The sequence below is a fragment of the Apus apus genome, chromosome 5 (genome assembly GCF_020740795.1).
Source record: "Apus apus isolate bApuApu2 chromosome 5, bApuApu2.pri.cur, whole genome shotgun sequence".
NCBI classification, from domain to species: Eukaryota; Metazoa; Chordata; class Aves; order Apodiformes; family Apodidae; genus Apus; species Apus apus.
The window spans coordinates 61,095,374-61,119,128 of NC_067286.1; the positions used below are offsets into that span (position 1 = coordinate 61,095,374).

The window sequence follows — 23,755 nt, forward strand, 5'->3', positions numbered from 1 at the left end:
AGGTTAGATGTGCGGAAGAAATTCTTCACTCTAAGGGTGGTGAGGAACTGGAATGGGTTGCCCAGGGAGGCTGTTGATGCCCCATCCCTGGAGGTTTTTAAGGCCAGGTTGGAGGAGGTTTTGTGCAACCTGTTTTAGTGGTTTCCTGCTCATGGCAGGGGGGTTGGAACTTGATGATCTTGAGGTCCCTTCCAAACTCAATGATTCTATGATAACATGATAATTAATTCTATAGTGTTATACACACTCAGCTGATACTTCAACAGCAAATGAAAACAAGGACAATTCTCAGAACAGACATCCACAGGACAGGGCTATCACTTTCATTCAGACGTTTCTCAGTGGTGTTCAGTGACAGAACAAAGGGCAATGGGCACAAACTGGAGCACAGGAGGTTCAAGTTGAACATAAGGAAAAACTTCTTTACCGTGAGAGTGACAGAGCACTGGAACAGGCTGCCCTGGGAGGTTGTGGATTCTCCATCCCCAGAGAAATTCCAAACCTGCCTGGACATGTTCCTGTATGATCTGCTCTAGGGGCTCCTGCTCTAGCAGGAGGGTTTGACTAGATGTTCTCTAGAGGTCCCTTCCAACTCCCACCATTCTGTGATTTGGAATTACTATGGTTACACATACAAACCCTTTTTCAAATGAATATAGCAACCTAAAGCACAGCAGTCATTACCCAAGAAAGAAACCAACTACTTGGGAACTCACATCCATTAGTTTTTCTTTCCTCTGAAAACTTTCAGAAGAAAAGTAAGTTCTAAACCTCTGTTTTCTTGTGTTATCTTCTGCTTGCTTCTGCAAGGGCTTAGCTGCAAATAAAGGCTTCTTTGTCAAGCATCCTTGGTTTTTTTCAGCTTTTGCTTTAATTTCATTATTGGTCTTTGTAGCCTTGATGTTTTGGGCTCTCTTCATCCACGGGACCTTTTGATCGTATCTCTCTTGTTCTGAATCATTTCTTGCCATTTCAGCCTAAAGATAAAACATGAACATAAAAGCAGTTTTAATCATCAAGGATATCAGAAGAGTTTGTGGCCAACTTTGAAGTTCTGAGAAATGGCTTGGTTGTCATGTTAGCCAGCAACTGTGACCAGTGATTTTCATTAAGCAATGGAAGTTTTAAACAGGGATAAGTATTTTAACCCACCCTATTAAAAGCTACTAATAAGCAGCTTTGTGATGTTTTCAAGCTGTGAATGAATCATGTTTAACTATTGACAAGAAAGAACAAAGTAAGGTGGAAAAATAGAATGCAAAAAAAACCCCTGTACCCATTTTTAGCAGCCATACCTGGATTTCCACACTGATTGCCTTGATCCACTCATCCACAGTCTTTCTGATACGAATCTCTTCCAGTGCATCTCTGAAAATAGAAGAACTATTTTAGGTAAGTGCTGCTTAAATGGCACAGATTTGTTCCTGGGAAAGTAATGACCTATAAACACTGTAAAAAGAGAAACCCAGAACACAGAGACACTAAGATTCTGCACCTCTACAGTCTCCAGCAGGCACCAGGCAGCCCTTATCTGTTCCTGTTTTGAGCAAAAACTGCAAGAAACAAGGTAAAAGTATCCCAACTCAGAAGTCAAAAGGCAGATGACAAAAATTGCTGCTTCCTCTAAAAGATGATACCAAATATCATGCCTGAAAACAATCCTGACATAAAGTTACCTTCAAAGATTAAGTTGTAACCGACTAGGAAAACTTTCATTGTGACCCAAGCAGGAGTGTTTAATACAAATAATGAAGCTAAAGTTCTAAAGCCAAAGTTCTGCTGTAGGATGACTAATCCTGTAACATTTACAGGCTTGTGAAGCCTATTCTGCTCTGAAGGATGAAATTACCCTTTAATTTTCTAATTAGTGCAACTTTGTCTACAAAAACCTAAATGTCTCCTTGTCATAACAGCAGAGCAGTTTGTCCAGATGATAGTGTCTCAAAATGCAGATTAACAAGAAGGAACAGGTAGGTACCTGACATAAAAAATAATGATGAAGAGGATCAAAGAATATTTGAAATTCAAAATCATAGAAGCACAGACTGGTTTGGGTTGGAAGTGACCTTCAAGATCATCCAGTCCCAACCCCCTGCATGGGCAGGGACACCTCCCACCAGACCAGGTTGCTCCAAGCTCCATCCAACCTGCCCTTCAACACTTCCAGGGATGAGGCAGCTTCTCTGGGCAACCTGTTCCAGTGTCTCACCACCCTCACACTAAATAATTTCTTCCTGATGTCTAATCTAAATCTCCCCTCCTCTAGTTTAAAACTATCACCCCTGCCCTCTCACTACCCTCTCAGGTGAAAAGTCCCTCCCCAGCTTTCCTGTAGCCCCTTCAGGTACTGCAAGGCAAATATAAGGTCTCCCTGGAGCCTTCTCTTCTCCAGGCTGAACACCCCAACTCTCTCAGCTTGTCTCCAGAGCAGAGCTGCCCTCAGATCATCTTTGTGGCCTCCTCTGGACTCTCTCCAAGAGCTTCGTGTCCTACCCGTGCTCAGGGCTCCACAACTGGACACAGTACTCCAGGTGGGGTCTCACAAGTGCAAAGCAGAGGGACAAAAGAATCATCTAATGGCTGGTAAGAAGAGCCAATAAGCAGTTTTTTTGGGACTGCACTAGTTCTTCATTTCAAGGAACTTAAAAATATGGAAAGGTGATACAAGGTGTATGAAGACATAAAACAAGCAGTCAAACAAAGTGTTGGATAATAAGGTCTAACCTGTTTGTGGCCAAGGCATTAAGAACAGTGTCCATGGCATCCCCATCCTTTGCATGAATAACAGCTTCCAAATTCTCCTCAAGAACTTTTTTATTGTTTTGAACTTCTCTCAAAACCCTTTCAGCATCCCTCAGTATAGATTTTGGCACTTTCACATTTTGAAGGATGGATGGTTTCTTGAGCTGATGATGTATCTGAGGCTCAGATGCAACAGGAGGGTTTTTTGACTAAAATTGAAACAGAACCACTAGCTTTTCATTTCAGATTGTCATTTCCATTTTCTACACATTGATCAGAACTCCTATTTATCTATTATCAAATCAAGGCCTAGCATATGAAATGCCATCCACATGTACCACCATCAACCTCCATTACTCAAGAACACTGGGTATGTTGCAAATATATTTAAAAGACAAGCAAATGGAAAGATATCCAGAAGATCTCCAAGGCTAAATGATGTAATGCCTGAGAAGCAATGCTAATGAAGCAAATGAGTGTGTGAGGAGATGGCAATTAGATACATGAAGTAGGCATTGCATGAGAGTCTCTCCATGTAACAGTATTTAAGTATAACTAAATGCATAATAAAAACAACTTTTCTATATATATGTATTCATTTGGTATCAATCTGTCCCAAGAAACACCAAACAATATACTTCAGTTTTAACAACAATAAAATAAACCCCTTAACAGCATCATGATTCTCTCCCTCCTGCTGATTTTTACTTCTCATAAGAAACAATGAAACATCTATTAGTCTTCTGCTTTGCAGAATCTTTTTACAGAGCTAAAAATCAAGCACATATTAGCTGCTAAATACAAAAGGAAGGGGCACAAGTACATAGGAAACAAGGAGCCACACAACTATAACTTTCACATTCAGTCTCACACTCCTGATGAAACCCAAAGGTCCTGAAACAGTGCTTCGTTTTCCACAAATGAAGCAAAAATAAAAATAATCACATTTAAGAAGTCATAAACCTACATCAATAAAAATAAACCTCAAAGTAAAGCCAAAATACCCATGCTTGAGTAGGCACTGAAAGCATCCACTGCATGACCAGAAAAAAACTCACAGATCAAAAAACAGATTTGGCTACCCTTATTAAAGAAAAGTTTATGTTCTAACAGATGTACTGCCAAAGCACAAGGGACATAACAAAACAGAAATCCACACACTGATCCCATGATTTTGGTCTTGCCTGGTGAGAAAAGGACAACATACCAAAAATTATTTGCCAATTTTATGTAGGTTTTCATTTAAAAGTTAAACTTTTTCACAAATACTAGCTCAATAGGTGAAATCTGTGAGAAAATATAAGAAATACAGACACGGGTTCAATTGTAAAATGATGTAGATTTGCCAATTAGAGCCAGATCATGAAATGGTAATTTTAGTAACAGTCCACATTGTGGCAATTTTAGAAGCCAGCTTTGTGCCTGGCAGTTGTATTAGTCCCTCAAGATAGCTCACTAAGATTAAGACAAGTCAAAGAACAGTTTAAATGTTACTTTGAGTAATGTAATCTGTACACAACAGCAACTTTAAAAACAAAGAAACAGGTATGCAGTAATCACTGTAGTGTTATCTCACAGCAAGCATATTCCAAACCATTTCATATTCCAGTATTTAAGAAAAAAAAAAAAGAATACCAGATATACCTTAATAAGATCATTCATGTCTGACTTCCATGAGTTTGCTTCCTAAAAAAGACAGAAGAAGAGCTTTTGAAACTCACCTAAAGACACATCTGTTAAGGTAAAATCTAGAGTAGATATTTGATCTGTTTAAATGGGCACAATCAATTCCTTTGAGCTACTAAATCTCACTGCACACTTGTTTTGGACTAGAGCTCCACCTTCTGTTCCATCTCAACCTATCTCAGTTCATTCAGGCCTTTAATTTGCTTGTATGACAAAGCCAGTGGTCATTTACCCCACACATTTATTTTCTCACTCTATAAATCTCTCAAGGAAGAGAAGCCAAGAGTGAATTATCTGATTAAACCCCACATTTGCTGAAGTCATCACCTCTGTATTCCCATTGACCTTTGCTGTAAGAGAGTAGAGATTTTAAACCATTTAAGTCAACTGTCTTTCTCTCACCTGCAATCCTTTCTCCCCACTCATCATCAGCTGCCTACAGTAAGGTATGTTAATTAGGTTTTCAGCAATAGTGTTAACCAAATATTTGCAACAAAAACAGGACCCATGGCATCTGGTTTTCACTAGCAGGAACAATACTCAACCCACTAGTATCTTACAAAATCTATGAAACAATGCATCAGCTGTACTCTAAGATACAACAGATGAAGCTATGTTGTCAGAAGATAAAGCAACAAATAACTGGCATGTAACACAAAATATTTTGAGGGAAATATGCAAACTGAAACCTTCAACCACAGAAACAAACCAATAGAATCAAAGCTGGTATGTTCCAAGCCAATTCACAAACCTGTGGATATTCAAAGTCCCTCTCCTTTCCCACCACTCACATTTACAAGACCAGAGAGGAGCCCAGTAGGTTAAATGATCAGGTGTATCTCCCTTCCACATGGAACCAGGGTAACAAGCAGACAAAAGCCTCAACTGTCAAAAGCCAGAGGGAACTTATATTTTGCCAGAACAGAACCATTTAAGCACCAAAAGTACAAGATCATTAACACAAGAAACAATGATGTGATGCAAACCAGGCAATTCTTTAGAAGCAGCACTCTTTACAAAAAGAAATGGCAAAACTATAAACGAAGTAGCTTAAGTCATCCCTTAAGTTGATTGCAAATAAACAGAACATTGTTCTTCCACAAATGGGAATGTTACATGAGCTCTGTAGCTCTAGAGGAAGAGCACAGGAAGAGAGCCAGCAGAAAACAGGCACTGAAAAGACCTGAAACCTTAAAACAAAAAAAAAATAAATAAACCACTTCTTTTTAAAAAACATCCCTGTCATATATTTGGTAGAATGGCAGTAAAAGCTTCTATACTCCAGTCCATTGTGCCCTCACTGAGACATTACTCAAGTTCAAAGCCCTCCCACACACAAAGACTGCAATATTTCAAGTAATTGTAAACAAATGTCAGCCTTTTTACAGAGGTAGAACCAAGGGCAACATTTCTACTGATACCAGACCTCTTAAGCTTTTCTCCACACTTTTTATTCCTTTTATTCAAACTCCTGGTCATTCTGGTAACATGGACTGTACCTGTAGCATGTCACGCATTTCTCTTCTCAACTGGTCAAGATCTTGAAGTAAAGAGTCTGCTTTTTTCACTGTTTTCTCAATTGAATTGCAATTTTGGAAGGAGCTTTCCAAAGCAGGGAATGAGTCTGTGTGCAAAGCAGTATGCCTGTTGGGAGAAACACTCTCAATTAAAAGTCTCATATCAAAACTTTATATAAATGGAATTTTCACCTAGGTTAAACACAGGTTATTGGGTTTATCACTTACCATCTTGAGCTGTATCTTTGTATTTTGAACTGGGAAAATACATCTAAAATTCAAACCTTATAGAGCAACATTTAATTCTTCAGACACCTTTCCATTTGAAGCATTTCATATTTTTGCATATACTATCACAAAGAAGACAACATCTGTACAGCTGCTGGAGAGAATCCAGAGAAGGGAAAAGGAGCTGGGGAAGGGTCTGGAGCACAAGTATTTTGAGGAGGAGCTGAGGGAACTGGAGGTGTTCATCCTGAAGAAAAGGAGGCTGAGGGGAGACCTTCTGGTTCTGCAACTGCCTGAGAGGAGGTTGGAGCTGGGGGGGGGGTCAGTCTCTTCTCCCAAGTAACAAGCTACAAAACAAGAGGAAATGGCCTCAAGTTGCACCAGGAGAGGTTTAGATTGGATATTAGGAACGATTTCTTCACTGAAAGGGTAATTAAGCACTGGAACAGGCTGCCCAGAGAGGTGCTTGAGTCTCCATCCCTGGAGGTGTTTAACAGATGTGCAGATGTGGTGCTTGGGAGCATAATTTAAGCATTGGTCTTGGTAAAGTTAGGCTATGGTTGGACTTGATGATCTTAAAGGACTTTTCCTACCAAAATTCTGTTCTTATTCTGTTTCATTAGTGAAATCATCATATCAAATTATTGCCTGGGGAAAATGTTTCAGACTGGGTGGCTAAGAACATTTCCTCACCCACTCTAAAGCTCAGAAATCGTTAGGCAAATGCTGCTTCTTTCCAACAAAGTGTTCTCATCCAGCTCCCACAAGCAGGCAGCTTGGACTCTCCTTGACAAGGGCAATTCCACCCATATTTGGCTTCCTGACTCTACTCCACAAGTTGCTGCAATAAGAGAAATACACTCAGGAGACAGAAAAGCACTCCAGGTGCCCACCTCTGAGATAGGTGCTATGGACTGTCCTTAGCAAGCAGCCTTCATCTACCTTCAGCACAGCAGAAATGCCAAAGTAGCAGACAGACAGCAGCAGTGTTTTATTTCAAAAGTTAAAGATGATGCCAGTGACTTTCTTACACCACTGATATTTAATACACCTTTCCCAAGTTCATGAAGAAAACCAAAAAAATCTTCCTCAATTTTGGGTTGTTACATGTATTTACCTGTCTCTCTCAGAATGCCTGCTCATTTTCAATGCTGCCTTCTCAGAAGGCTCCATCTGCTTCAGTGGCATTTCTTGAGAATTCAGGGTGTGCTCAAGAAGTCTTCCTTCACCTAAGGCAGAAAAAAGAAAGTTGAGTTTGCTCAATATACTTAATACTTTATTTTCTCTTTCAGGCATTTCACCATTATATAATACCAAGGATAGCAGAAATAACTTCAGATTTTAAAATACAGATTTACTTCAAATAAAACTATTTGCATAAAACCACTCCCACTAATCTATCTTACTGTGACAGCTTCACATGAGCAAAGTCAGAAAACAGATGAAACTGTGACAGCAAATAACTGAGTCAGAGAGGAACACTCTATCCATAATGTCACAGATTTGTTCTTCCTTTGTCTCATTTCATTTATTCACAGACCCAGGGAACACCAGGATTATGTGACAGCTGTGTAAGAGAGAGAAGCAGCAGCCTGAAAAGGATCTGACAAAGACACAAACAGGCATTTTTTTCAGTCACAGAGTAAATGGCAGGATCTTTTATATGTCGTGGGGCTTTTTTTCAATCTTAGATCCTCAAGCAAATCTAAACACAACCACCTAAAAAAGGTTGCTTTCTGTTTTGATCCAGTCCTCAAAACTGAGTCTCATGCCACTAAACTGCAGTAGAAGAAAATTACTTCTTTTGCTTTACACATGGTGTTTTCATTCAGCCCAGAGACCCTGTGAATGCATCTTTACGTGAGGAAAAAAATAGTTAGTTCAACCACTGATAATGACTAAGTTATTAAATAGAACTCAAATTTTTCATTATTCCATATAATCTTCCTTAAAGCTGACAATGAAAGGTCAGACTTTCACCTGAGAAAATGTTTCAGTGAGCAATCACATCATGATGCTATAGGTCAGACCAGGACTGTCATTAAGTCTTCAGTTAATTCAGACCAAGTGACTAAATCACAAAAGTAACCCTCTCCAAATGTAGTTTTTTAATATTCTGAAGATATGTATTAAAAGTGCCAGCAACACAACAGCTCAGTTTAGGTGAAGCCCACCCAAAGCAATCCCCAGGCCACTCCATTCATGCCAGTGGAGGGCAGGAGTGTCTTTTTCACAATACCTTCATTTGTGGATGTGGGAATATTTTTTTTTTCTGTTACAGGGTTTTCTTCCTTTGAGATTTTCATGTATTTGGACACAGGTTCTGGAGCATATCTCCGAGGAACTGGTGTCATTAGAGGAGATTTTTCTGTATGAGCCCCAAGAATTCCAAATTGGCTTGAATATGCTTCAGGAAAAAAAAAATGGTATAATTATTAAAATGTTAACAATTTTCTTGACAAGAAAACAAATTTAGGAAGAACAATGTGCCAATGTTACAAGTTTTTAACAAAGATGAAAAACATCACAGAACTAGGTCAAAAAGAAAAGAAGAAAAATTTCATCCTTCCAAGTGGAAGGAATCAAATAAGGAATCAAATAAAAAAACCCAACCATACTATGAACATTACAAGCTTTCACACAGATTCTCTCTTCAGTAAAGTTCCTTTAGGTTAAATCTAGGTCTCTCTTGGTATAGACTAAGCAACCAGTAAACACCACTCTCACTTTAGCTTAAGCTGGAACATTTTCAGGATAAGGGAATTATTAATGTATTAATGGAAACAAAATTAATGCACTGAAAATAAGACACAAAGAGTTTGTCTTCACCTTGGACAGGTGGACCACTGGTAGGAAATAAAGCCCTCTGACAGGAAGGTATGTGGTGAGTGAGCAGTCGCTGTTCTGGCTTCTCAGGCTGTTTTGTCATGAGACTGGAGGGAGGCAGGTGATTTTGCTGCAAGGCTCCCTTGTTGACTGCAGAGCTAAGGAGATGAGACTAAGAGACAAAATTACAAAGTATTTCTGATCTATGCATTAGTTTCCCAAGTAAAACTCTAAACATGATTTTGAAAAGTCTTTTTGAAAAGATGTTTACAACAACTTCAGAACACAGAGGTGTTTGGGCATCATTCTGCCTCCCAAACAGACATGGAAGACTCTCCAAATAATTTTCAAAACTCTTCTTAGAGGTTTAGTCTGTATGGCTACTTATAAAATGAAAGTTACTTCAATTACAAAGTTCTAAATTTGTCAGTGGCAATGGGAACATTCTACAATTTTCACATGTACTTTCCACAGACACAAAGATTAGGGGAAGGAAGGGAACAGAGATCTAGGAAAGAACCTGAACTACAGCTTTTCCCAGAAAGCTCTAAGCTCATGTGCTGGCCACTGGATCTTTCTTTATAATAATAAGACATAATTCACATTATTCTAACATTAACAATGAGACACAGATGAAATGATTCTGCATTGTTACTTAGATACCTGAATATTCATTTGTTGCTCCTGTAACTTTTCCAAATGCTGAATCCTTTGCACCATGAAAGCATTCATTTGTTTTTCAAGCTCACTGACTCTTTCATGGCAGTGGGGCTGCTCCTGTTGAGTCTTCATATTTGTTTGCTGTTCAGCAACATGCTGCAGTTGTCTGTCTGTCTCCTGTAGTTTGTGAAGTAATGCTGAGACCGAATTAACTTGTGCTTCCAAATCACTTTGAACCTGCAAGAGGAAAAAAGGGGAAAAAAAAATGGAAAGGAAAAATCCTTACTGCAAAACAGGTGCAAGTATGGAGCAAACAAACATCCTTCCCATCATCACGGAGTGATTTGCTTCCCAAAAGACACAAATAAAACATGAGGTTGCCCAAATATCTGGTGGTTTAGCAAAACTCTGAAATTCTTCTCGAAGATAAATCAAATGGTCTCTGTTCATTTACCCATTTCATAGAATCCCAGACTGGTTTGGGTAGGAAGGGAGCTTAAAGATCATCTAGTCCCAACCCCCTGCCATGGGCAGGGACACCTCCCACCAGACCAGGTTGCTCCAAGCCCCATCCAATCTGCCCTTCAACATTTCCAGGGATGGGGCAGCCACAGCTTCTCTGGGCAACCTGGGCCAGGGTCTCACTACCCTCACAGCAAAGAATTTCTTCCTAAAGTCTCATCTAAATCTCCCCCATCCTAGTTTTAAACCATTCTCCCTTGTCCTATCACTGCAAGCCATTGTAAAAAGTCCCTCCACAGCTTTCCTGTAGCCCCTTCAGGTACTAGAAGGCTGCATTTAACCAAACCCAAATAGTTCTCTCTGGTATATCCACTAGTCAGACTAAGATCACTAACTCAGAGAACTGTGAGCAGACACATTTAGTCTCTGGCTTTACTACCAATAATTTCAGGCTTGCTTAAGAACTATGTTAAGAGGACAAAGAACTAATATAAAACCACAAGCTACTTACTCACTTTAATAAGTGGAGCTGTAGTAGCAATTGCGGCAGCAGTTGCTGCTGCGATGGTTGTTGCAGAATCAGCTTCACTGGTTGCTGACCTGGTGTCATGACCAACACTTTCCTTTTTTTCTTTGGAGGCATTTCCCAAGAGCTGCACCTTCACTTTCTTAGGTACAGGAGGAGCATTTTTAATTCTATACAAACAAACAAGGCCTGTAAATAGCATTGTTTTCTCCATATCCTCTCCAAGCAAATTGTTTCCCACACGTAGCATTGATATCATTCAACATTTCTGCTTGAAGCCCTTGGCACGTAAGAAACAAATTGATTCTCATCTTTTAACATGACATGAGGAGTTTCTCAGTATTATCTCACAGACTGTATTATAAAAGGCATTTCACTGTGATGACTGCAATGAAGAATACGTTTACAGGCTGTATTTCCAAACTTCCATGTTCTAGTAGCAAAGTCCAACTGAATTTCTGATCTCCAATTTCCAGTCTATGGACACACAGCATGGGTCCTTATCTGTCTTTAAAAATATTAGATAGTTTTGGCATTAAATTAATTACGTATCAGAGCAGATCTTGCCTGACACTTGTATCATGAAATCACTAATTGAAACAGTCTAAAGGCATTGCTGAAAATAGGTAAAATAAATAAGATACTCCAGTAAGCTCTGAAATGATAAAATAAACTGAAAACATCTTTATGGGCAGAAAGAGAACAATAAAGAATCCTTTTCCTTACCAGCTGTGCCTTCTGGCAGAAACTAAAGTAGTACAGTAGTGGACCTGTACAGAAACAGAACAGCTGAGACACTAACAACAACATATACTTACTTTTGCTTTAACACAGCTCTCAAAGCCTCTTTCTGACCAGTAGCATATTGAGAAATTAAAACGTCATCTGTGGGGAAGGATATAATATATACTTTGTATATAACTGACACAGAATTCTATTTCAAAGGTAGGCACAAAGTGTTATTGCAACAACATGTGCAATTTTGTTGCACAGAAGCTATTGCCTGCACATTATCTATGGCAATAAAAACCTGTTTCTGTTCACTAAGTAGCAGACTGATTGAAACTGCCCAGAAGACTCAGAAGTTAAAAGGAAAAGGCATAAAAAATGTGATTTCTTAGATTCTTAAGGATTACAAATATACATTTTTATGATGTAGGTTGCTTGCAGAAAAGCATGCATTGTAGTACCATTACTCAGATGAGGAAAATTCATCCAAACAAGATCCATTCTCCCCCAAATTCTCTTCCCAAAAAAATGAATAGTTCAGTTAGCAAAAGAAATCTCAACATTCTGGTGCACTGGTAGAAGTCCCTCCCATTTACACACAAGAGTTAGATAAGCTAGTGTAATGCCAGCAAGACTGATGTGAAATTTGCAAAATTTAAGAACATAAATCACAATTATAGTCTTTTTATCAAAGAAACATTTGAATATTTTCACTTAAAAACTTCTAGGTTGAATAAAAATATCTTGGATAAAATTTTAAATCCCTTTTCCTCTAATGAATCAGGTTTGTTACCAAAACAAGGGCCATGGCAGTATATCCATGTGTCTTACCTTCAGGTCTTCTGCTATCTTCCAGCAGCAGTGAAGGATCTTCTCCTTGAAGTGCAGCTTCTCCAGGATATTCCTTCAGAAGAAGGAGAGCAGAAAAGTGTACATCATAGCCTCTGGTACCAGCAGTCAAAATTTCAGAAGCAGATGGAATTTCTGAATACAAAAATGTAACCATCTCCACAAACAAACACAAGGTCTTGGCACAAAACATTTAAAGACCTCTACCTCAGAACCCTCTGGTCTTTGTAGTCCAAGGACTCACATGACAAAAAAGCCTAGAAACACAATTCAAATTAAAAGTATTCCCAGTGCTGATGCAGTATATTCTCCTCATTTCTGGCCATAGAAGCAGCAGTGAAACTGGGTTTAAGTTTATACACGTTGCTAATCTCAAACAATTAAGTACACGTATCACTGCAGAACTGGAGGGACAAAGCCAACTTTTCTTTGAGTGCAACAAAGTCTGAGGAGCCACAGAGGCAAGCAAGGAAAGTAAAAGTCTTCTACTCAACATTATTTGCTGGTGGAGTTCTCCACCATCATTTTGAGACACTTGTTCAGCTCACTAGGTCTGCTTTGAGCCATGCAAGGACTCTTCTGGAATCCTGTCCCAGGAAAGGTTCATTTTCTCCCCATGCACACTCACTGCAGCATGGATGCCCTAGAGACAAGTTTCCATTCTATGTGAGGCACAACAAACAAAACCAAAGGAAAAAACCTTTTTAAGTGTTACAGACTTCCATATAAATTGAAGTCCATGTCATTACCTATAATACAAAGAGGAAAAAAAAACACAACAGAACACTCTACTACAAGTTTTGGGCTTTTCTAACTAACACTGTGCCACGTGTAACTACATTTTCAAAGCAAAAATGATGCTAAAATTTAAAAATATACCTTTGTATTTGCTATGCAACAGGCAAACAAAGCTCCTTCAAACACCTCAGCATTAGCATCACATCAGCAGCACCTCCAAGAGGAAAGCAGCTGCACAATTATTGTGCAGAAACTGGACCAAAGATCTGAGGAAACTTTTTGGGGAAAATGCTGTTCTCCTAGTCTGGAATTTCAGGAAGCAACAGTAACTTTTCTTACCATTTGGGATAAAAACATGGGCTCTGTAGAATTTTCTACTGAAGGCAGATGTTCTGGATGTCCTTTAGTACTTGAGACTCCTAAAATAAAAGCAGTTTCACTGTGGTCATAATGATTAATGACTTTTAAAGCATTTTCAGTATACCTTGACTAACCCAAACCTCAGCCTTTCCTCTGTCAGCATCTTTAAATCTCTGAACATAATGACTTTCCTACCAGAAACGACCACGGGCACACAGCTGAAGCTTACAAACATTTATCAATCCTGTGAGTGTGGATTATAGGCTTGTGTTACAAGCCATGAAAAAGTCACCGAAAAGGAGAGCACTGAAAAAACTGACACTGTCCAGCTCAAATGCAAGTCTGCAGATGATGGGAAAACAGAAAGTTACTTATCTAGAGAGACAATTGTAATTGTCTGAGAACATATTTTGCAGAAGAAGGACACTGAGGACTGCACACATGGTAGTTGTGTCAGAGACCAGTTTGTCTTGCTACCACTGCAAAAATAACATTTTTAAGCTGTTTGAATCCTGACACCCCCCACCCCCAAAAGACAAAAAGCCCCTCCCCAAACTCCAAAGACAGTAACTGACCTACGTTTCACAGAAACTTAAGGACAATCCGCCCTGGCCGGATAAGCAGCACAGATTAATTATGTCAGCGTTGAACCTGACGCGAAACAAACCGACCATCCCCGCACACACACACACACGAGGGAGCAGCGGTCCGGAACACAAACATTCCCCAGGTACGGAGCTGCCGGATGCCTGAAAGCCCTTCCCAGCGGGTTCTGCCCACAGCCACGCGGAGCACCCACCCGGGGCCGCGCCGCGGGTCCCCCCACGGGAGGCAGCCCGGTTTGCCGCCCAGGCCGGGGGCAGCCCGCGCGTCCCGCCGCCTCCAGCCGCCGCCGACACCGTCTCGGGCCCCTTCTTCTTCCGGCCGCCGGCTGCGGCCACAGCCTCCATCGGCTTCTCCCTCCGGACGCCGGCGGAGGGAATGAGCAGGTCGCTCGCCCGCAGGCCGGACAGGGAGGCCTGGCTGAGGCTGGAGCTGCTTCCCGCTTCCATGCGGGCCGCCTGGCGCGGCCGAGCGGGCCCAAGAGCAGCCGCCTGACGCTGAGAGAGGCCTCGCCGCGGCCTCCGGGCCTTGAGGGGGCAGCGCGGCCTGGCCCCGCTCCCGCCCCCGCCCCTCAGAGGCGCCCGGCCGGCAGCCCGCCCCGGTGACGCCGCCGCCGCCGGGAGCTCCGCGCCGGCTGATTCGCCGCGTGGCGAATCGGCGGGGCCGAAGGGCCTGCTGGGCCGCGCGCTCCCTGCCGCCCTCCCTTTCTCCCTCCCTCGGTCGCTGCTTCTTCTCGGCGCGGGCGGCCCCGGCAGCGGCTGCGGTGAGTGCTTGAGGGGAGGCAGCGGGCAGCCCGGGGCAGCGGGCAGCCCCAGCTGGGCCCGCGGAGGACGGGCAGGGCCTGCCCGGCTGGCGCGGGAAGGGGCGGCCTGGCGGGCCCCGCGGGTCAGCCGTGCGGGGCGGGGAGGGGGCGAGAAAGGGGCTCCCGGGTGAAGCAATAACCCTGCCTGCTGCAGGGGTGTCTGCCTGACCCCCCTGCCCGGCCGGAGGGGCCCGGGCCCGCTCGAGTGCTCGGCCAGGGTCTTCCCCAGGCAGGGGAGCTGCGTGTGCCCTTGAGAGCCAGAGCGGAAGGGTGTAGTTAAAAAAAAACACAACCCAGCCCAACCGAACAGCACCACCAAAAATCCCGCGTGGAATTGTTTTGTCGCCAGCTTAGGCTTGGATCCGTAGTGGGTCACAACTATCAGCCAGGCATGATGCTGGGGAAGGGACTTTTTACAAGGGCAGGGAGTGATAGGATGAGGGGGATGGTTTCAAGGTGGGAGAGGAGAGATTTAGGTGAGATATTAGGAAGAAATTCTTTGCTGTGAGGGTGGTGAGACCCTGGCCCAGGTTGCCCAGAGAAGCTGTGGCTGCCCCATCCCTGGCAGTGTTGAAGGGCAGGTTGGATGGGGCTTGGAGCAGCCTGGGCTGGTGGGAGGTGTCTCTGCCCATGCAGGGGGTTGGAACTAGATGATCTTTAGGGTCCCTTCCATCCCCAGTCATTCTATAATTTAACATAAATAGGAGGCTGCTTATGGAAAAAAGTGAATTTTCTCTCAGTACAGACCCTTGTGTGTATTTAGTCTGTTCAAAGAGGCTCTCAGGGTGTCTGGTTTTACACTTACCATGGTATCTTGCCTTTGGCATTAGGGGACCTTGTCTACCATTGACCTTCTTTACTCCTGAGCAAGGTCTAGTCCACAGCCACAAGATCATGTCTTATCATACCTGTGCACCAGCTACATCTTCTTACCCAGCCACCTTCAGACCAGTCCCTGTCTCATCTCACTGTATGAAGGCTACTGGCTGTGGTGTCCAGAGGAAGAAGCAGACCCTGGTGTAGTTGCATCACCAGCACCAGTCAGAGGGAGAGTGGCTGGACCTGCTCTGGGAGTAGGGAGAGCTGGGGAGAAGGGGCACAGCAGGGCCCTCACCCCCACCTCGCTGGGCTGGCACGGGGCAGAGGGTTGTCCAGACACACAGCACTGGGAGTTTGGGGTTAAATTGTCTCTTGCCCCGAATTTACATAATTAATTTTTCAGTCTGCTGGTTTCATAGATATTTGTAGTTTGATTAGATTCTGTAAAAGAGCTCTTTAAAAGCTCCTTAAGAGCTCTTTAAATCAGTAAAGTTTTAAAAATCCTATTTCAATCAAGTTCTAACCTAGTAATTCCCAACTACCAAAAAAAACCAACACACCACTTTCTCTACAAGGTGTGGGTGCTTTATATGACGTGATATTTTTATTTTTTATCCCTTTTGTGCACCTGCAGAAACACTTGTGTGGTGTTCTGTGTGTACAATGGCAAGTGAAGGTTTTTAAAAATAAAAAAAGCAGCCTGGTTTGTATAGAGTAGGTCACACAGCCCCCTAATTCATATTGTAAATCAGGATGACAAGTGTGATGGATTTATGGTGTCTGCCCACAGACCCCACCCCTAATAAAATGTAGCTCCTTGCAAAAGGGTTGAAAAGCCACCCAAACAAGCAGCTTGTTTAGTTTCCATGGAAAAAAGGTACAGGTGACTCTAGATAATAGACACTCATGTTGATTACATCAGTGGAAAAATAAAACTTCCTCACTGTAGTGGGCAGTGCAGATTTCACCTGTGAGAACTCCAAGCTGCTGGAGAAGGGCTTTGCAGCCACCCAGCAGTACAGTAATCATAACCAAAAGCTCTGGAGTTATATCCATGAGCCCTCTGCTCCTGAAGCTCTTGAGATACAGCTTGGAAAGCTGCATTCCCACACTTGAGAAGTTTTAGAAGAGATCTGAGCTCCATAGTTCTGGCTCCAGTTCCTCCTGCCATGGAAACAGACAGGCCATTGACCCAGGTTAGCTAGGAATCCTTGACCTAATCAGTGTTTTGTTTAATAAATGAGCTATAGCTTTTTTTAAAAAGCTGTGGCTCTCTAGTGCTTCCATGTTTCCATGGCAATGGGAGTGGCAGCTGCAGCTGAAAGAAATATTAGAGGCATTTTCCAAATTTTAAAACAGGGCTAGGAGCTGGGAGGGATCTTGCATAGACAATAGGTTTGAATAGGCTGAAGCCTTTATTGTCTTTGGAAAGAGGATGGAAAACCCATTGTGGTGTCTATGAGAAAACAAAACCTCAAGTTATCCTTAACTGCTGGTTTTGCTCAGAGTGGCTTATCTTCAAAGAATGACTCTTTAGGACATCAAAACATATTTGGAAGAGCTCCTGGGTCCTTCAAGAAGGCAGGCTTCCCAGCTGTTGGTGGTTTCCTGGTGAAGCAGCACACCCAGACCACGTGGCCCTTGTAGCAGAGGTTTATTCAGAGAGCTTTTCCCTCAGTGTGACATGTTGAAAAGTGCAATGACAAATTTCCAAATCAAGTTTAGCCCAGAGGAAAGCAGTCCAGGCTGTGTAAACTTAAACTTAAACCGTGCTTGAGTTGTTTGAGCAGCTCTGTGAGAAGCTGTGTGGTGTGTTGGTCAAGGTGACAAGCCCCAGAATGGGCACTTGCTTTTTCTTTCCCTTGTTTCACAGGCTGGAGGGAAAGGGGACAATCAACAAGAAAACTAGAAATTATACACTTAATATACTTGAATAATAAGCTACATATGCACATTTCTGGGAACATTCAGGTAGTGCATTTTTAGGTGTTGAGGCAAGTGCCTGTAATTTATGGCCACTGTAGAGGTGCAGCAGAGCCAATGTCATTTCACTGTGGAAAGGGTAAAATACCTGTAGAGAGTCAAGTGCTTCAGACACTTGTAATCAGATAGTGCCATTGTGCTGGATTAAATCAGAGCTGTTTCCCAAGGGCAAGCCTAAAAGCTCTGTGGAACTGCAGTTCAGTAAACTGTCATTTTGAGCTTGCCAAACTAGTCACAGAAGAACAAAAGATCAGGTTTGTTATAAACAAGCATAATGAAGCAATACTGAGTGTGAGAAAATGGCACTGACAGGGGGAGCTTTTAGGTTTCTGTGGTTGAGAGGGGACAAAAGTCTGGCCTGTTCTCAGTGGTTTTCAGCTCTGTTTCATGAACTGCTTTAACTTTATAGAATTGTCACTGATTTTTCTTCTAACAGGTTGAGAAATGAGTGAGTGGATTTGCTATCCATGTTCATTAGTTGTTGGCACAGATGGAAGGGATATCCACTTCTCCTAAAACAAGTTAGAGGTTTACATAAGCTGAGTAATGTCTTTTTTCTTCTGAGCAACCATATCCTGTGGGCTGTCCTTAAGAGGAACCTGCAGGACCCATCTACCCATGAGGAGTCCTTGGTTGTGAGAGTAAATGCCTGAAATCCCAGAATCATACATGCTCATCACCTCCAATCCCTGAATTGACTTCCTGTGTAGTGGTAAAGTGTAATGTTAAAGATGTAATTATTCATACCTTTTGTTCAGAAGGCTTGCTTACCCTCTCCTTTCCCCCTGCCAAGAGACTGGAAAAGTTTAAGCTTTCTAACACATGAAAGTCTTGCTTCAGACATGGCAAAGCATCATACAAGGTTAATGATAAGCAGCCCTTGCTAAAGGGCTATATGAACTTTTTTCACAAAGTTATTCCACTTCAGTGCTAATTTGTCTTCCACGAGGTGATGCAGATTAAACTGAAGGATCTTGTTCTGATCATTGTGTAATATTAGCTTGCATTATCATCTGTGGTAGGTCTTAGATAATATGTTGTCACCGTTTGACTCAGGTCCGACAACAATGCTCTCGATCCCCTCCCCCCCACACCCAGGTAGGGAAGGAGAGAGAGAAAAGGAGAGAGACTTGGCTGGATTGAAAACTAAACTACACAGCTTTAATTAAAACACTAATGAATCACACAAGAAAATATATACAATTATATACAGGTATATTCAGATATGGGCAAAAGCCTCTCGCCTCCCCCCCACCCCCAGCAACTCCCACAGCACTCCCCTGAACTGGCAAGAGTCCCGAGAAATCCCGGAGCCGCTGCTGGAGAAAGCGGAGAGTTATGAGGGTCAGGAGAGCTCGAGCCTAAGGGTCGGCGGTGATGGATGAGCAGAGTCCTCCCCGGACGCCGGCCATGGACGGAAGAGAGCGGCGAGAAGAAGGAGGAAGCTGTCTTCTAAGATCTCTGTCCTTCCTCTGAGCCTACGTAGATATATGGAATGGAATATCTTTGGCCAATTTTGCTGTCTGTCTAACTCAGCCTCCCACGGGGGGGTCAGAGATCTCCCCATAGTGTCTGAGCCGGCAGAGTGAAGGTGTAACCTTGAAGCCTCAGTAGTTAGAAAAACATTCCACTGTCTTATCAGCCTAGCAGAACACACAGTTGCTAGTTACAAGAAAGCTTACTGAAGGAAAAAAAAAAATCAGTGAAAAGAAAAATTGGCTTAATCCTGGCTCACACCAGGACATATGTAAATGAAGGGAGAAGGAAGAGGAGCTTTCAGTGTTGTTCTAGGAAACCTGCAGGGATGCTTTCAAGCTTTGACTTGTTTACTGTGTTGGATTAGGAATGCGAGTTTTCCTTGAGGATGCCTGCTTAAATTCTTGGATCCCTGGCTATTCATTCTTCCCTTTGTCTGTTTCACTTCCTTTAGGGCCCTTCTCATTCTATGTTTTCTTGTATTTAATTTGCTATGTTCAATGACCAGAACATTTGCTCCAGTTTAGGGGTTTGGTGAGAATGCAACTACACAAAAACCAGGCATCTGCTTCTCTGGCTTACACCACATCTATTCAGAGCAACTACCATTTCATGCCTGCCTTTTTTTCCATACTGGTTTTACAGATGAGATCTAAAGTCACTGAAATTACAAGGCTAGAAATGTTTGTGCTTATTTCTTCCCCCACTCTTGCCCTGGTTTTACCTTGTGAGTTTGAAAGCGTTTCTAAAATAACTTTTTTCTTTCTTTTTTTTTTTTTTTTTTAATCACTTCAACTGTTTTAAATGCTTGAAAAACATTTAAAGGACAGCATTTATCAGGTGGATCTGGGAAGGTTTCATACCTGGAATTATCTTGGATGTTCTTTGAACTGGATACATTTCAAATAGGTAACTTTCCTTCAAGCAGATGGCTGGAAAGTTTCCTAGCAAAGTTGCATTTAAACACACTTCAAGAATGTATAAAATGCCATTCTGTTGTTGCTTTTTGTGTGAAACTCTGCTTTTATCTTCAGAATAGGTGAGTGCATCACAGGCAGTAGAATATGGCTGGACAAATATCAGAATCTGATCAGATCAAGCAGGTAAGATGCTTTATTCGTGAGTGGTGGCTTTGAAGATCTTCAGTTACTCTGTCATGTGGAGTAAAAGGTGTAAGGCATGCAGGAGGGCAAAAACTTGGAGTTATCATATGAGTTGAGGCTAGTTCTGTAGCAACCAAAATGTAAACACTTGACCACTGACAGACACAGTATAGTAGCTGAATTGAGTACTAGCACTTGGTGCGGAAATCATCTGACCGATAGTAATTTTTTATAGTGACTTGCCCTTTAAATGTTAGTGTCACCAGATGGCCCATGGAGCTGTGTGTAGGAAGTTAATGTAGACTTTTTTTTTAATGCTCATTGTCCCATTTTTATTTACAGTTCAAGGAATTTCTTGGAACCTACAATAAAATTACAGAAAACTGCTTCCTGGATTGCATAAAGGATTTCACTAGCAGAGAGGTTAAACCAGAAGAGGTAGGTAAATGTTTCCTTTGCTTTTCATGACCCTGTGGTAGAATTGTTGTGTAGCATAGACATTTCAGAAGCAACTTAAAGTTTTGACCTTTCAACTAGCCCAGAAGCTAATTAGCAGTCCCACTGGTGTGTCTTTGGTGGTGTGTTGGAGTCTAGCACTTTCCAAGTGAGAAAGGAAGCGAGTTAGTGGAAGGAAGGGAAATAGTTTGTCTGTAGTTCTGCTTCTTCAAGCGTGTCCAAAGGTGGTGACAAATACTTCTTTGCACCCTAAGTCTGTGTACAAAAAGAAACCAGAGAAACAACCAAAGCCAAGTGCTTTTGATGTGCTAGACCATCAGCTACAGACAAACTATGGGCTAAGGACCTCTTGAGGTCTTGTCATTGTCTTCTTTTCAGTCTGTACAGAGGGAATCTTCCTGATCTTGCTGTGTTGGCTGCTTATTGCAATTCTGTGTCTTTCATTCTCTGAGCTATCAGTGAAGGTCCTTGTGCCTCAGCTTCTGATGGGTGGTATCTTTGTGGACATGGAAGTTGCCCACCTACAGCCTCCATCTCATTCTTTGAAGGTAGAAGCCTACTGAAATACTTGTTTACCTACCCGTGTTCCCTGCATGGCAGTGAGTCATAGCAACATCAACCTCCAAAGCTCTGGCTGTTGAATCCACTTCTCTGCATTGCAGGGAGCCCCATCACATAGTCAGCTGCAGAAAAGATTAAGCTCTCAGTAATATTAAAAGTCTAAGAACATTCACTTGACTGTGCTGGCAGGGGAAAAAAACTCAAGTTTTAAGCTAACCACTGGTTTTGAGCATTTTTCTGCCTCCTTGGAGTTTTAACTCCTCAGCGCAGGCAAAAGTCACGTCTCCCTTCAGCTGGTGTTCTGCTGTGCTGAACAAAGCTCTCTTAGCTTCCCAAGGCACATTCCTTGTTTCCCTAAGATTCTCTGCATCTGCTTTAGTGGAGTTTTTATTGACTACAGAAGATTAACATGATTTCTGGATAAGCTCTTGTTACTGTCTTTTACCAACTCATTTTGAATTGCTTGAACAGAGGAAGGAGTGTCAGTGAATGGCACTGACAGAAGTGTCCACAAAACAACCCCTTTACCTTTCTGGGATGGTATTTGGTTTCCAGTAGAGGATTATCCTTATTCCTTCTGCTACCCAAAATGTTATTAGAATGTCTTTAAAAATAAGAATTCATACGGTCTTTCATCAAAGACCTGGGATCCCAACCAAAGAATGCTCATTGGAGGGGAATTAAACTTAAGATGATTTAGATACATTAGATTAAAAAGATATTCTTAGATTCTGATTTGCTTTTTTTGTTTGTTTGTTTGTTTTTTGCTTCTGTAAGCTGCAAAGGGGCCATGTCTGGCAGTACAGGAGCCATCTGTTAACGGTGGAGGCTAGGGAGAAGCTTGCTTATGGGAAGTTTAGTCCATAATTATCCATTATGAGGTTTCTTGCAGAGCATCTGGCTCCTTCCCCCGCTGGAAACAGGACACTGGTCTAGATGGACCACTGGTCTGATCTGGTATGGAAATTTAAAGTTGTAGTTTCTTATTAAATAATTAAGATTAATTCCTCCACAAGTCTGCTTTGAGATTCTATGTTTGAAAAAACAGCTCCTGACCTCTTTCCCTATGGCAAGTCTGCACTGCAAGTCTAGACTTCCCCGGGCACCCTATGACAAATACCACACCTTCTGGGAGAAGGGGAGTTCCAGAATTTTTTTCCTAGTCAGACTTAACTCCTGCTGAACAGGTTTTGCTGTAGCTGATGCCAGGTCAAGAAGAGAGAGAAGGGCGGGTGGTGGGACAGTGTGAATAGCTGCGAGGGACTTATTTTTTTTCTTCTTGTTCATTTTTAGCCCCTCTGCTTTCCATACACTTTTAGGAGAATCAAAGCAATTTCTGGTGTTCTAGTAATCAAGCAGAGTCTTTCCTTTCTGTCTAAATTTGTTTAATTTGACAGTGATAGCAAGGTTTAGAACCACGGTATAGAATATCCAGTTGGTAGAAGTGGTGCTCAGAAATAGATCTCATAACTCACTCTAAACTTATAGAAAGGAAAAAACTCACCTTTAAATTTACAAAATAATACCATGTATGGAAGAGGCCCTGGTATTTCTTTCCCTGTCCAGCTGAGTGATAGAGCTTCAGAGGGTCCTTTGCTTGCTTTTTTGAAGGTTAACCAAGCAGGTGCATGACAACTGATAGAGCTAATAGGAACAAGGTCAAAAAAGGTTAAACTGAGCTAGCACAGAGTAGACTGTCAAAAATAGTATGTGTTTGTAAACAGAATTTAGAAAGGAAGATACTAATTTAATAGTTTTAGTACTTATTGCAAAATAAAATATTAATGTGCTTTAATTTCACAAGAGGAGCTGAGGGATGAAATTTTAATATCTCCTAGAACTGAGATGTTTTCCATTAATACTTCCATATGAGAATGAATTTTAAAAGATGTTTCAGACATCCCTCAAAATATAAACTTAACATTTTCTGCTGCACAGAGAGGCTGTGCACAATTAGGCCCTCACTTGGAGTCTAAACACAGAATAGGAGATGTAGATGACTTCATATTTTGTGTCTGGGGAAGTGTTTTGATGACTGTTTGAAGCCTTCTGTTTCCCTCTTCCTCTAGATGACTTGCTCAGATCACTGCCTACAGAAGTATCTAAAAATGACACAAAGGATCTCCATGAGATTTCAGGAGTACCACATTCAGCAGAACGAAGCTCTGGCAGCTAAAGCAGGACTGCTTGGCCAACCTCGTTAGCCAAGAGCAATCTCTTCAGACTTTACCAGCAATGCCAGTGTTCACTGGGCAAGAACCTACTGTCAGGAAGGATGCTCAGCAACTCAGAAGAGAGTTCTAGACAGTGGAAAGCATGAAGGGTTAAACAAGAAGGTAGTCATGGTGGACTGGCAGTGGAGTCTGTTCCTGAGGTCCTTTTCACTCTACAGTGGAGTAATTTTGAATAAAAACTTTTCCAGGGCCCAGAAACTGGTATGTTTAAATTTCAAGGGTGGTGGGAGGGTGACACTTCCTTTCTGCTAAGATTGGATCAGATGATGAAAAAAAAAAAAAGTGTAAAATGGGAAATACACTTTTTTATTTAATTCAAGTAAAATAAATGTGAACTGTACACTTGTATGGATGTTTGTTCCAAAGATAGGTTTTTAGGACACTGCTTGAAAGCA

General features: G+C 41.9%; 2 protein-coding genes across 11 annotated transcripts in view; one reads left to right on the plus strand and one right to left on the minus strand.

Moving 5' to 3' along the window:
- The window catches only part of KIAA0586 (KIAA0586 ortholog), a 102,567-nt gene extending 88,123 nt beyond the window's left edge, over positions 1-14,444 (minus strand). For all 7 annotated transcript variants that reach the window (XM_051622645.1, XM_051622642.1, XM_051622643.1 and 4 more), the window contains exons 1-14: positions 14,123-14,444; positions 13,303-13,382; positions 12,208-12,280; positions 11,466-11,532; positions 10,637-10,817; positions 9,663-9,896; positions 9,003-9,171; positions 8,413-8,580; positions 7,291-7,402; positions 5,928-6,072; positions 4,387-4,428; positions 2,725-2,951; positions 1,296-1,368; positions 717-977 (exon numbers count right to left, since the gene is read on the minus strand). In XM_051622645.1, the coding sequence (XP_051478605.1) occupies positions 717-977; positions 1,296-1,368; positions 2,725-2,951; positions 4,387-4,428; positions 5,928-6,072; positions 7,291-7,402; positions 8,413-8,580; positions 9,003-9,171; positions 9,663-9,896; positions 10,637-10,817; positions 11,466-11,532; positions 12,208-12,280; positions 13,303-13,382; positions 14,123-14,375 (2,085 nt within the window). In that variant the 5' untranslated portion in view covers positions 14,376-14,444. The remainder of the gene's footprint in view (positions 1-716; positions 978-1,295; positions 1,369-2,724; positions 2,952-4,386; positions 4,429-5,927; positions 6,073-7,290; positions 7,403-8,412; positions 8,581-9,002; positions 9,172-9,662; positions 9,897-10,636; positions 10,818-11,465; positions 11,533-12,207; positions 12,281-13,302; positions 13,383-14,122) is intronic.
- TIMM9 (translocase of inner mitochondrial membrane 9) lies at positions 13,944-23,700 on the plus strand. 4 transcript variants are annotated; one of them, XM_051622683.1, is made up of 5 exons: positions 13,944-14,053; positions 20,041-20,109; positions 20,452-20,547; positions 21,018-21,113; positions 21,904-22,001. In XM_051622683.1, the coding sequence occupies exons 2-5, from the start codon at positions 20,071-20,073 to the stop codon at positions 21,991-21,993; spliced, it is 321 nt and encodes a 106-aa protein (XP_051478643.1). In that variant the 5' UTR covers positions 13,944-14,053; positions 20,041-20,070; the 3' UTR covers positions 21,994-22,001. The 4 variants fall into 4 exon arrangements, with proteins under 4 accessions (XP_051478643.1, XP_051478642.1, XP_051478645.1 ...); XM_051622682.1 differs by lacking the exon at positions 13,944-14,053 and adding an exon at positions 14,475-14,689; XM_051622685.1 differs by lacking the exons at positions 13,944-14,053; positions 21,018-21,113 and adding an exon at positions 14,475-14,689.
- The last annotated feature ends 55 nt before the right edge of the window (positions 23,701-23,755 follow it).